The sequence below is a fragment of the Anser anser genome (genome assembly GCF_964211835.1).
Source record: "Anser anser genome assembly, chromosome: 8".
Classification (NCBI taxonomy): Eukaryota; Metazoa; Chordata; class Aves; order Anseriformes; family Anatidae; genus Anser; species Anser anser.
The window spans coordinates 1,619,521-1,633,458 of NC_139728.1; the positions used below are offsets into that span (position 1 = coordinate 1,619,521).

At 40.0% G+C, this 13,938-nt stretch overlaps 1 protein-coding gene across 2 annotated transcripts in view; it reads left to right on the forward strand.

Annotated features, from left to right (window-relative positions):
* The window catches only part of LOC310903030 (uncharacterized protein), a 277,218-nt gene that overhangs the window by 100,424 nt on the left and 162,856 nt on the right, over window positions 1–13,938 (forward strand). Inside the window, exon 3 of one of the 2 annotated variants that reach the window (XM_083845548.1) lies at window positions 10,278–10,377. In XM_083845548.1, coding sequence (XP_083701674.1) covers window positions 10,278–10,377 — 100 coding nt within the window. Of the gene's footprint in view, window positions 1–5,239; window positions 5,786–10,277; window positions 10,378–13,938 lie in introns of those variants that run through there. The other variant, XM_083845547.1, reaches the window with a different exon arrangement.

Sequence of the window (13,938 nt, forward strand, 5' to 3'; positions counted from 1 at the left end):
GTAATAATTGCCTGCTGTTAGTTGAATGGAATGGATATCAAGAGAGCATAAAAAGATGAAATAACATAAAGGGTCTTGTTGCTTAGGAGAAGTTTATTAATATCCATTTATTAATGGAATAAAATAGCCTTTTGTCTCTCTTTAGGTTAGTTAATAGTCTCATGTATATGAGAATCCAAACCTTTTTCACTGTAATTTATTTCATCTCTTCTATTAGTCTTGTGAACTTTGCCACACAGACGCAGGGTGTAGAGCTGTAATGACTACTGTAGTTTTAGCTATTTATTAGGCACTGATGCTGTTTAGATGAGGCACTCTTCCTTCTCAGTGTTACAGGGGTAGACATTGCTGACTCTATGGGAACTATTTTCTGTCACTTAAATGCCTTTTGTGCATTATTATTCACTTATTTGGATACATTTTGTCAGAAGGAAAAAGGAAACTGAATAAATCATTCAAATTTCATCTTTCCAGATGCAGTATCCTACTCCTGCCCTTTGAATACTGTTCTAAAACCACATTTAGACCTACACTTAGATGGTTGTATTAGAATTAGGTTTTGTCATTAAGGCATTAATGCTAGTTCCAAAGCAAAGAGTAGTTTTCCTGCAGATGATCTTGCTGTTGAAACTCTTCACATTGCATCATTGACGTATTTGGGGTATAGGCACTAAGGCTCAAACTGGTATTTTAACAGCTCACATTGCACTATTGATTCTAGCAATTCAATGAAGTTGCATAATTCAGTTTTTTTCCTGACCATTTCCATTATAACATCCACATTCACAAACAAGACTTCATGGTGGAACAGATCCTTTTTGTTAAGAGTCTCTCCCTATTCAAAAGCCTGAATCAAAACCATCTTGTCTTATTGACTAAGAGATAAATTTGATGTTGCCCGGTCCACCTCCTTATACAGATGCATTTTGACACAGTGTATTTGAGTGCTAATAATGACATTAGAAGATGTTGGAAAGAGATCTAATTCAGCATGCAGAAGTGACTTTGCTGTCATCTCCTATTTTCTGCACAATTGACAGCAGATACTTGGGGCTGAATTTTTCTTTCAGGTCAAATTTCCAAGGCATGAGGCTGTCTGTTAGAAACAGATAAGACCAAAACCAATACTGAAGTACTTGTTGGAAGTGTTAGCAGTGCTGAGAATTTAAAAAGGATGCTTCAGTTTTCTGTTCAGGACATGACACAACAGCATATATTTTACTTGCAGTGAAATCCAACCAGCAACCCCATGTCAGCTTTCAAAATTTCTTACTGGGAAAATTTCATAGGAGAAATCTTATCTGGGGAGAATAAAAGTTGTTTATAACTATTGCAGCTGTTATGTCACACTCTCTAGCCAGTATACTCTGAGGTTCTTTAAAGAAATCAAAGTAGGTGTAGTACCCTCATGATCTGAAATGGTATGTTACATATCAAGCTCTCATTGTCAGACAAATCCATATTTGTATCTCATTTTTAGTATGCAAGACACTCAAAAGTAGAAAAAATGTATGAGCTTTTAAAGCAAACAAACCCCAAATGCCCCCTTCCTCTTCCCCCCACCCCCAAGGAAAAAAAAAAGGGAAGAAAAAAACACTTTCCAGCAATGAATGCTGTAGACATTTCAAACACAGTTCTCAAACTGCATTTTGTATCCCCTCTCTCCTTTTCAGGGAAAAAAAACAGTGAGGCAACTTTTAGTTTTCCACTGGTGGATGTTACTATCAAAATTAACTGTGCAAAACCTTGCCTGAAAGGCACCTGTGAAGAATAACTTCTGAACAACCTATTTCTGTGCAGCCACTCCACAAGTGGGTGAAGCACCATGCACTGATGATCTGAGACATCCTCAGCTGCACTCATGAACACAGAGCAATGTCAGGGCAACTCTGTGAATGTCAGCTCCATTCCTGATTCATATTTTTTTCTGTTTTCTGATGTCTTTTGCCTTCCCTTTCCCACAGGTAAGATGAACTTTTTCAAGTCATAGCATTAGCCTAGCAGCAGTGGGTTTTCTAATGAAAGCTGTCCTTTATTCTTGCAAGCACGGGAAAAGTGATGTAGGTTGAATGTTTTTGAAATTTGTTTTTCTAATGTCATAAAAGTGTGTATCATAATGCCCCAAGTACTGTCATAATAAAGTCTATTTGGCCTTGTGTCAGCTCCCTCTGGGAATGGATGATACGAAAGAAACAGCAAAGAGCAATTCAAGATTATAGCAGTACTTCCTGGGTACATGCTGCCCCCCACCCTTCAAGATTTGTAGGTCAGGACCGCCTCGACCAGCAGAAGCATTATTATATGTTATAGCTCTTGGTAAATGTTCTTACTTCTCATTCTTCCCAGACTACATAAATTTTTATTGCCTAATTTCTGTAGCAGTTGGTTCCTCATTTTAATTATTCAATGGATCAAGTGACATCCCTTTTGGTATTACTAGTTTTGCTTCTGACCCTGATTCTTGTGTTGGAAGAGATGGTGAGCAGTGATTTCCCCTCTGTGTCTGTGTCACCTGTCATTGTATACATGTCTATCACAATGTCCATCATCTTCACCCAGGCTGAGGCATTGTGATCTATCTAATCATCTTTCAGACAGAATTTGTTTCATAGCTTTTGCCTTTCCTCTTACACCTTCTAGCAGGGCAGGGCAAACTGGAACTATACAGAAATATTCAAGTGTCAGTATTGTATTTTTATAAAGACACATTATATGAAATTCTCTTTTCTCATCTCTGGTCCTTTCCTAATAACTTCCATCATTGCATTTTCCTTGTGAAATTTTGGAATATACCTGAGAGATTTTGACGGTGTTATTCAGCATAATCCCAAAATCCTGAATGGTGATGGTTGGCTCAGGCCCAACTATTTTCTATGGAAAGTTAATTCCCTGCTCCCACCCCCTACTGCCCCATGAGTACCGCTTCACATTTTTCTTCTTTTGAATTTAATCTGCTGTTGCATCTAGCACCCAGTCACTTCGTATCATAAATTTCTTTGAGTGTTTCACTGTTGCTAAGTTACTTGGGGCTGTAAGGAAAGGAGTGTTTCCAGCAAGCATATTCACTTCCTTATTAACTTTTTCCAGGCTATTTATGAAAGTTCTGTGTTTCACAGAATTGAGCACACATCTGTAAAACCCCACTGGAGATCTACTTGTAAATTGTTGTGCTTCATCCCTGAAACAAAAGTAGCAACATAGGCTTATTCACCTCAGTTATGTGCATTCTAAAAAGCCGGCTTGGAAATCAAGATTTTTTTTTTTTTGCCAAATTAGCAGAATTTGGGGAAAATGTGTATTTAAATTGCATTGGGGTATCGGGTGTAAATTACATCCTGCAAGGCAAGGACAGGACCCTGCAGAAAGACCATTGGAGGGTAAATTCCTGCTACTGGAAGACATGGTAGGTGCAGGATTTGTTCTCTGGTAATATGGCAGAAAGTCTCCTAGCTGAAGGAAGTGGTTTAATTGGGAATCAGAGATTGATTTCACAACCTGATCTTCTGACAACAGTAAAGAGTGACCAGTCATGCACTGGGCCAGATGCTGTTGGCATGAGTTTGGTCTCTATTACCAGGAATTCATTGTGTGAAGCTAGATCTTTTTTCTCTGGAAAAATATGCTAGTTTGAATTTCCTTATCCTAATTAACTGCCAAAATTAATTGCTTAAAATCAACTTCATTTTTTTTTTTACTGGAAACTACTGAAAATACTCCAAAAAGAATTTTGAAAAGTTGAGGTGAAGAGTGGTAGTTTGGCTATGTGTTTGCAAACATGACCCCAATAAAGGGGAAGGGTGTTCTTGGTTGAGTAGTAAATGTGCTGGGGAGACAAATGCATTTTTTTCTGTCTTTTGTCACAGTAGGGAAAGACCGTGAATGTTCAAGAACTATGGTCTGATGCGGCAAACAGTTTTGTTTCTCGTTTGTTCTTTCCCTGCTTAAGGAGGTGGGGTGGGGAGAATTTGAAAAATACTGCAATGTTTTGATATTTTAATAAACAGTCCAGGAAATTGAAAGTTTTCATTATGACAGTTTCAAGATGAAATGTTTTAACTCCCATATCAAAACTAATTTTTCAGCTTGAAGCATCTTTTTAAGAGGCAAAAAGCAATCTCTTGTGGAGATGGCCGGTCTTTATCCTGGGTGATGTCCGTCTGGCAGTAGCTGAGCTACTTTCCCTGCACTGATAATCCAAAGATACATGTGCTCCAAGCAGAAATACAAGACTTCTGGTTTTGGATTGTAATCATTTTTTTTTTTTCATAATCACCTAACAGGAGTAAGGTGAAGACAGGAAAATTATACAGGGTTAAAAGGTATCAGAATTAACCATTCTGGAGATCGCTACCACATAGGGCACATCCCTCTAAGCGAGAGGGATGGGAGGACTTGGGCCTCACTCTGTGCTCATCAGCAGTTCTCAGACAGTCCCAATTTAGAGCAAATCTGCCTTCTGATGGTTCTCAATTATGAGATGTGAAGCTAACTTAGGCATAATATACCTATCAATTTTTATCCATCTCTAAATAAAGGTCCTTTAAACTCTTTTTCTCAAAATGCTTTTTTTTTTTTTTTTTGGTAATTAACTGTGAAAGGTTGAGACTGTGGGTTGCGGTGTATGTAGAACTGGATACACAAGAGCAATACAGCATGTGAACATCTATTAAAATAGAAAATTTACCCACAGAAAATACGTTTTACAGCTAGAGGGTAAATATTTGTTATGGGAGCATTGAAGTGATTTTTACTAGGCCAGTATTTTGAGCTGGTAAACGATTATCACCCATTCAAATGGCACCAATAGATCAAAGATTGAAATAGCTAATGCCATGCTAGGATATCATTTTACAGCCCTATAAATTTCAAATATATTATTAGGGCAGAAAGCATAAGCATACTGAATATTTTTCATTCTATGGTAAGGAATAGAAATAGTTGGAAAATAGTTTTCTCATAAACATGGAAAATCTGACCAGGCTACTCCCGGAATAGTTAAAATGAAGTGCACAGGGTATGGCGAAGATGAGGTAATAAATTGTGGGAATGTGTTTATAGTATATTTTTGTATGTAATAAAACTTCATTTCTTTTGCGAGCATGTATTTACAGTGTTTTTTTTTTTTTTGCTACTGTTACCTTGCTTGTAATAAATTTTGCACCATACCGTGCAAAGTAAGCAATACAAAACCCAAAGATCGGACTTGCAGTAAAAGTGAAGTAATAATAACTTCCTACAGCTGCAGCGAGCAGTGGGCTACCCCCGTCTGCGTCTGGGCTCTGGTCAAGCCCCAAGAAGCTCCAGGCAGAGCAGACATGAGGATGAACTGGTTCCAAAACCTGCTACTCAGGATGCTGAAGAGCAACTTTCTCATCTTGGTTCAAAGTGGCTCGTGCTGTGCCTGGAACCTTACTTGCCTTCGATTTGATGTCCCGTGCTGCCTCCTCTGTCCCTTGCCTGTGCCCGGGGACTGGCTGTGTTGCTCAGGGTGCCACATTGCTGCTCTGGAGTTGGCACAGCCTCTCTGCTCCTTCCTGGGCTGCCTCCTACTGACAAAAAAAACTGTACGTAACAGTGATGAACAGGGACAGCTCTCCACAGCAGTGTGTTGCCCACCATGGTATTTAGTCGAGATTAGTCTTCTGGCTACATGCTTGTCCCTTGGCCTACCACTGGGTTTTTGGGTAGTCCCCCAGTTGTGAAAAGCAAGTTGTTCTGTGTGTGGGCTCTGTACCTTAGAGTGCAATTACCTGTGTGGAAAACACAGCTGGGATGAAGATTTGGACCTACAGAGGTGTTACCTCTTAAGACTGAACCCCCCCTCATGCTGGAAGGCCAAGTAGTGTGGATGCTGCTGGTAGCAGTTGCCTTGGTGAGGACTGGGGGCAAAAATGAAACACTTTTTTTCCTTCCTATTAAAGCCCTTAAAGCAGTCACTGCCTTTTTTGAAGGATGCCTTCTGTATTGCTTAAAATTTAAGTTAGTGAAGGAGCCTGAGCACTGTTACCTGTGCTGGTGGTGTTGTGTTCGTGGGCTTGGTAACTGGTGGGTTGTTTTCTAGTCACGCAGAAATGGCTGTATCCACTTGTCCTCCTCCTCCTCTGCTTTCTCTTCAGTTAAACCAATGAAGTTTCTTAATATATGTGGAAAAATGAATCCTGATGAGTTAAACGGATTTAATTTTATTTATGATTACATTCACTGCGCGATCAATCCTGTGTTTGTTAAGGTGCTTTTTGCAATTTCTTACCTATTCTCAAGGAATTGGTAACACTTACCTCTTCCAAAGAGAGGTGTTGAAAGACAGGCTTTTCTTGCTAAAATGTGTCTGGTTTAATCCCAGTGGTCTTTATAGAGCTCCCTGATCCTCATGCACCAGGTCACGGCTAGGTTGCAGCATCTAGGGAAAAGAAGGCTGCAAGAAGACACAGGTGAGCTGAACTGGCTCTGTAGGACATCTGCTCCCTGAAACGTCCTACAGTCAGTCTGCTCCAGACCCAAGCTAGCCAGACAAAACCAGTGCACGCGTTGCCCCACGTACCCCCCTCACCTGTTGTGAGCTGAAATTTCACTGCCCCAGGAGGGGACCTGTCAAACATTGTGGGCCCCGAAGCTCCTGGCACTGGGTGGGGGCCAGCAGCTGGGTTAGGCCGGGAAGTTAAAGCTCGCTTTCAGGAGGAGAAAGCGGCCATGGATGCACCCTTTCTTCTTTGTCTTCTGTCTTTTTCCTTCTTGTGTGCTCCTTGCTCCCATGTGGGGAATTGTTGGGTGCCTGTGGTGAGTGGGAGTGAAGGGTTTGCTGTGGGGACAGCTCTTGTGGAGGGTGTGTTGGGAAGCTGTGACAAAGCTGCGTTGTTCAGACTTTCCTATGTAACCTTTGAGAGTTTCCATGGGGACTTACTGCTGGTCTTTGTACTTCAATAACTACATGTCTGTTCTGTGGATGCCCTAAACTTTGTCTATAATAAGACAATTAATTCTTTTGATATTTTGTGTTTTACAAGACTATTATAACTTTGCTTTTCTCACGAGTCATGAGAATGGCAATTGGTAACCCACTAATATTGCTGCCCACAAGGGTTTGTAATTTTAGAAGTAATCACTTTGTGGCTGATGTAAATTCTGTAATGAGAAATACTAGATTTATGACTGCAGGATTTCTCACAGACTGTTTTATTGCTTAGAGGAATTGCTTTCTCTGTTGGGAAAATCCATCATTAGATGTCTGCCTGAAATGTTTTGTGGAACGTTTATGCTTGGAGAATGCTAATGCAATCATTGAAACAATAATGATGATTTGAGATAGTATAATTGTTCCCCTTTACTTCACTCCAGACACTGAATGAGCTGCCAGTCAAGTTTGATGCAGGTTCATAAGGGAACTTTATGGCCAGAACGTGAACAATTGCTATGTCTGGGCTTTGGGTTCTTGGTCCACCTCATAGGTTCATTCCTTGTTCCTGAAATAGGCACCTGGTTTCTGCACGTAGAGGCTGAGAAGAGTTGCTTGAAAGAGTGCAAGATATAATGCTTCTGCCACTGTGATAATAACTGATTTTAAAGACAAACTTTACTGCTGTGTTTTTATGTGGAACTTATAGAAAAAATGTTTTAAGCACACCTGTGGGGCTGACTGCCTTAAGCAAGATGTAGGAGGGAGAAGATCCTAATGAGGGTTTGGCCTTGGAAAGATGTGAATCTCTCAGACCTCCTGGGGTTGAAATGTTTCTGGGCACATCTGCTGTATGTGGAAATTCTGGGGTCTACTTACATTTTGCGATGAAAATTTTGGCATCTTGGGTTAGTTGATGTGTGTTTTGAGGCTTAGAGTTATGGCTTGAAATAAGAAATACGGGTACCTAATGCCTACATCCATCGTGTATGTTTGTGGCTTACTATGGCACGTGCTTTCCAGTGATTTTGGACAAGTTTCTGTTGCATGATGATGCTGGGTTGTGGGCACTACTTGGAGACATTGGAGATCTTCACACTAGCTCCAAGCAAGAGGTAAGTCAGCATGGCAGAACAGTACTTGGTTTACTCAACCCTTCCCATTAATCCCATGTAGTGATGTACTAGTATCTTGGCCTGAGAGTATTAGATGATAACTGTGTGAACACTATGGTTATTGCAGCTAAAAATGAAATCGTTCTGTATGGTTTTTTTCTTCTGTTTTTTTTTTTTTTTATTATTTATTATTTATTTTTATTTTTATTTTTTCACTGAGAGCCCAGTATGTATATGCTTTTGCATTTAAGTGAAGATAACTTAGGATTTGTATTTTAATTTAATATAAAACTGTCAGTTCAGTGCCAATAGCGTATCTCAGCAGAGAAAATTGCTGCAGTCAGCAAGGTCTTTCCTTCATGGTTCTATGTCTATAAAAAGAAACATAATGAGAGTGTGATCTGAGAAACATCATGCTTTGAAGCATCAACATATAACCTCTGGTGCTGGAATTTCTTTAAAATGTTTTTCCTACATGTACTGCAGTGGTGCTCCTCTAATCATCTACCTAGTCCTTTTGCGTGCTGCCATATCTAGTTTTGGCCCAATACCTGCTCTGAAATATAGGACTGAAGCCCTTGTGTCACTTCTCTGCTTCTATCAAGTTGCATTGTTGTGTGGATTAACAGTTCTTTTCATTTCCTACCTCCTGTGTGCAACAGGTGTATGTGGAAATGTGTTACTGGAGAATCACCTGTGTGATGTATTGGAGTTTTAAATCTTTGTCTGATTTGGCATATTTTTGCTTTTTAATGTAATTCATTTCTGTGCTGCTGATCCTATTCTTTATTGAAACAGCACATTTCTGCATGATTCAAGTTCGTTTCTGGAAACCAGTTTCAATAACCTTCATTTATTTAAACTATTAAAATAGTTTAAACTATGGAGAACAGTACTACTCTCGCTTCCTATTCAAATTGCTGCTCTAGCCATTGAAATAAGCTTGAAATAAAGTATCTTGAGTTCTGCTTGACCTGATTCAATATAACTGTTAAAAAGTAGAATTACGGAAAAGATAAAGTCAGATGCATTCCCTATTTGGCTCAAGCTATTGAAATGGGAATGGTATGAGTTTGCACAGCTATTAATATGTTATTAATCCTGGATATATTATATATTGCTTTTAAGTCTTATCTGATGGACTGGATATTCTTTTGTAATGTGTTCTTTTCCTTTTTCTATCCTCTGACATTTTGTAGATGAGCTATTGCTCAATATGTAAAGTCTAAATGGCTGCTCTTATTCGATCAAGTACCATGTTATTGAATGTGTTACAAAGAGGCTATATCCTCTGCGCGTTAAGTTTTGAGTCTGGTACTTATTACAGAATCCAGACTTTTCAGATGCTAAATACGTACTATATTTTGCAAGCTAAAAATTGCAGACTCCTGACAGTTTTGGGCTGCTGAGACTGTAAATGACTCATGTCCATCCTTCTCTCTCTCCTGTCCATATGGTTTCCAATGTTGGGCCCCATTTCTTTGCAATGCTAAATATCGCCATGGCTCCACATGGCTAGAAAGCAGTAATGCCATTACATTCCTGGTTTTCTGAGCTGGGGCTCTTTTTATTTTGACTGTTGTGGAATATCCTTGCAGAAAGAAAATAGTTCTTAATGTGGTGATGGCTTATTTTGTCTCTTATTTGCTGTAGAAGTCTTCCTTTATTTTTAATTTGCTAAGATGTGCTTGACCTTCATGTTGCTTAAGATTAGTTTCACCTTCCTTTCTCTGTAGGTAGGTTTTCAGGTACACGAAGGGCAGTTCCTAAATCATCTACGTGAGCAATAATTTCTGTGACAGATATACTGTGTTCATCAGTGAGATTGAATGCTTTCAATTTAGAGAAAGAAAAAATAAAAATGCTCCTACTAGTAACAATGTCAAATCTCATTTGATCTAAATGGTACATTAAAAAACTTGTATGTCTCCTAGAGTTCTTGTCTACAAATGAAAATACAGAGGCTCCCTTTGATGTTGTGCAGATGCTCTCTCCCAGAGGCAAGGATTGAAAAGGCTCACTTGTTTCATAAGGGCTGTGGAGGCGGGAAGGCCACCGGTGAGCTTCAGCCTTATGCTTCCTCTTGGCAGTGGCAGCTGCTGGCTCCACGGGAGCCAAAGCATGAGTTTGGGCAGGAGAAAGGCTTTATCCAGCTCAGAAGAGCCCTTGGGACAGTCTCCTGGTGGCACTTTCAAGGTAAAAGCAGAATCAGTTAAGTCTGTTTTTATTCCCCAAACCAAGAGCACTTTTCTATCTGCTCTTCTTCCCAGGACAGATGGCACGTGCGCGTGCGTAAGGCTCTGGCACAGCACTGCTGGTGTGAGGAAAGTGCAGAAAGCCAAACTGAGCTCACGCTGACGCTCAGAAAAGGTGAGCTGCCCCGTAGCTGCTATTGCTCACTTTTTAGAAGACGTTCAGAACAGTTTGACTCTGTGGCCCAGTGCCATATCATGTGGGGATGCCTGAGTTAGCTCAGCAAGGGTTGCTTTCACTGTTGTAATTTTCAGTCTGTTTAGTGTAATACTACGCTTACATCAATACGTGGTACTTCTTCTCATATCATCATATGAAATATTTGGCTTCAAAAAATAAGTTCTTTTAAAAACTAGCTCCTGTATGAGACAGGTGAGATGGTCAGAAGCATTCCTTCTGCACTACCCCCAAACCAAACATCCTGTGAAGGGTAGGGAAGCTGCCCTCCAGCATGCTATGCTCTGAGGGTTATGGCATTTGCACAGAGAGTGTGCCTTATTAAATGTATTCCTGAATCAATGTATTCAGGTCCCTCTTGAACCATCCTGGCACTACTTTCTGTGAGGGGCTGTCAGGTGGTGCCTGTGAAGGAGGGAAAACCAAGCTACAGTCTTGTTACTTCTGTTGCTTAATCCAAAATGATGACCATTAGTAAACAGTGAGTACTGAGTATTGAAAAGATGCATCACACTTAGCTGCAGTATCTCCTTGCCTCCATGTAACTATGTAGTTGAAGAATGTTTGTTCATTTCTCCTCAAGATAATCTTGTAAGATTTTGCACAGAAACCAAAGAATTAAATCCTCCTATCTGCTCTTCAGAATATTTGCACCCCACCCTGCCCCTTCCTTTTAATTTATTCTCTTTCTGAGTTACACATTTGCTTTGACAGGCTCCTGCTGAGAACTTTATTTCCATGGTCTAGTCAAAGTGAGATAATTAAAAATATCTACTCCTGCTTTTCTGCATCCAGTTCAGCAAAACATTGGCAGCAGAGGCAATGCCTAGTACTTCACCCAATCCAGTGTTCAGCTTGCCATTCATCAAGGTTGCTAATAATCAGGGAGTTCACTTGTAGAAGGAGGAAGGTATTGATTGTCGTTAAAATGTTGGATCGTGTCTCAAGAAATCTGGGTTTTGTTCCTCACTGTCACAGCACCTCAATGGCGTTGGATGAATAAAATTATTTCTAGGCTGCATCTGATGCATGACGTAATAGAGCCCTAGGCTGTTTAAGTAGATGAGTCTTCTGAAATAAGGAACATTAAAAAAATGTTAGTGGAGTGCTCCCCTCCCACTCCCTCCCAACAAAACCAAACATTTTACTTTAGCAGCAATGCAGACACTAGTAACAGATGTGAATGCTGGGATTATTTGTAGAAAGAGGTCAGGATGAGCGAGCCTCCCACTTTCATTTTCTTAAAAATGTTTAAAATATGAACATCATACAAATTATATTGTTTAAAAAAAAGTTTATCAAGAAGTTGTCACTTTTTTATTTCTATTCGTGAAGGTTATTCTTCATAAAATTGGCTGCCTATCTACCTATGTGAACTTTCCCGAGAAAACTGGACAGATGTAAATTTACCATTAGGTTGTTGCTTTTCCATCAACTTTTGTGGCTTCTGCATATGTGGGGAAAAACAGTTGTTTAAGCTACATTTCAGTCTATATACCAACATGAAATAACTATAGAAAAACATGTTACAATGCTAAATTTGCACATGTTATTTCATCTGGAATCTGGTTGAAAATGATAATAATAATTATATATAAACACAAAAAAGGATGATTTAAAATAAGACTTTTTTTTTTTTTTTTACCATAGGATCAACATTTGTTTGGAAACCATTAATATCTCAAACCTCAGAGCATTGCTTATGGGTTTGGTTGCTATTTTGCTTTCCATGTCTTGTTACAGAGAGGACTTCAGCCACATGCCCAAGGTTGTGTGAGGACTGCAGAGCAGGTTTAGGGAATGGAGATCTGCCCTCTTGGTCTAAGCCAGGCCATCCCTCCTCCTTTTGAGACTGTGTATAACTGAAAAGGAGCTGTATCTGCCTATTGGTTAAGATGTTTTCAGTAGTCTTCACAACTGAAATGCATACCTATTTTGCTATCAACCACCTCAGCCCTTTGCCAAGAGGATTTTTTTTGTTTTGTTCATTGCTGCCCAGTGGGAGAGCGTGGTAATGTGGAGATGGGGTGGGGGCGAAGTGGGACGTGAATTCACAAATTTGGCCTGAAGAAGTGGTGTTTCTTGATACGCAGGTGCTAACATTTCTTGTCCTTTTTCCAACTTGCTTGTCTCCATCTCCTTTCCCACATTCTCCACCAGACTTATGAAGGAGGCTGGACAGTGGAGGTCTTTAGCTTCTCAGCCACATTTCTCAAAGGCAGCAGTTGAAATGATCTGATGCTGACTCTGTTTAAGGCTAAATTGTGCATATTTATCCTCAGCTGAAAAGGATCATTAGATTATGCCCCATGCTCATATGAAATCGATAGTAACATGTGCAATGAGCCTGTCCTCTCTTTTATGACATTACAGAATCAAGTATTTTACTCATAAATAGGGCAAGATATGAGGCAGAGTGCATACTTTCTTGAGCTGGGAGACATGCACCATAAATCAGGATATGTGCACATAATTACAAGATATCAGAACAAGTCCCAAGGGTATTTTTAGCATTGTAAAATGTTAGATAGACCTGCTTTCCTGCAGAACATTATCCTCCTCATTTCTCCACTCCTAGGTACCAGGCAGTTTTGTTGGCCAGATTACTTGACACGGGAGCAGCGTGATAAATTACAACTGCAAGAATATACTGTTTTAATTGTACAATCAGAGTTTAAAACTTCTGATTAAATTGTGCAAAGCTTCTGAACTAATTGTCTGAAAATGTCTTCAGGGCTGAACACTTAGCAAACATTTGGATCTGAAAATCAAAGGCCTGGCTTTTCTACTGGCGTGGAGTATTTTGGGCAGGTAGCCTGACCTGGGTGAATGAGTGGCTGTGGGAAACAAAGAATGAAGTCATTGCTGTGGTTGAATATCTGTATTCTTAAGAAGTGTTTGGACATTAGAAATTCAGTCTTTGTACATGAAGTGCTTGGAAGGATTTGACAGGCGAGAGAAAGGACATATTCTGAGTTTAAATACTCATCTTTATTTTTTTGTTAATTCGTGTGTGAACATGAACTTTGTTGTAATCATACCTCATATGTTCTTAAGGCCATTTCCTTTCTGATCTCTGTTCTCAGGACAGCCTTGGCATCAGCGTATTTTGGAGAGATGCCAGTGTTCTCCATGCACTTTGTCCTTGTGACAACACTGAGTGTTAGCTCTACCTTCTGGGCTGCCTCAGTTGAGGATCAGCTTGATGAAAGCCGTAAGCGAATGCCCAGTGCTCAGGTTCACCAAGTGCCACAGGCTGTTTGACACAAGCAACATCTTGGACAGAGTTCTCATTTTGATGCTTGTAAAACAATGAAAAATAAACAAAAAGGAGAGAAAGGGAGGGAGCTGAGATGGATAGCAAGGTCCTATCTGTTTGTACTGGCTGCCTGGGTTGCCATGCCTGAGAGGGCAGGAAGGAGGAGGGTGGAAAACAAACCAATGCTAATATGAAAAAGGGTGAGACCTACCTCAACTGTAGGGAGAGTTGTGCTCTTTTTC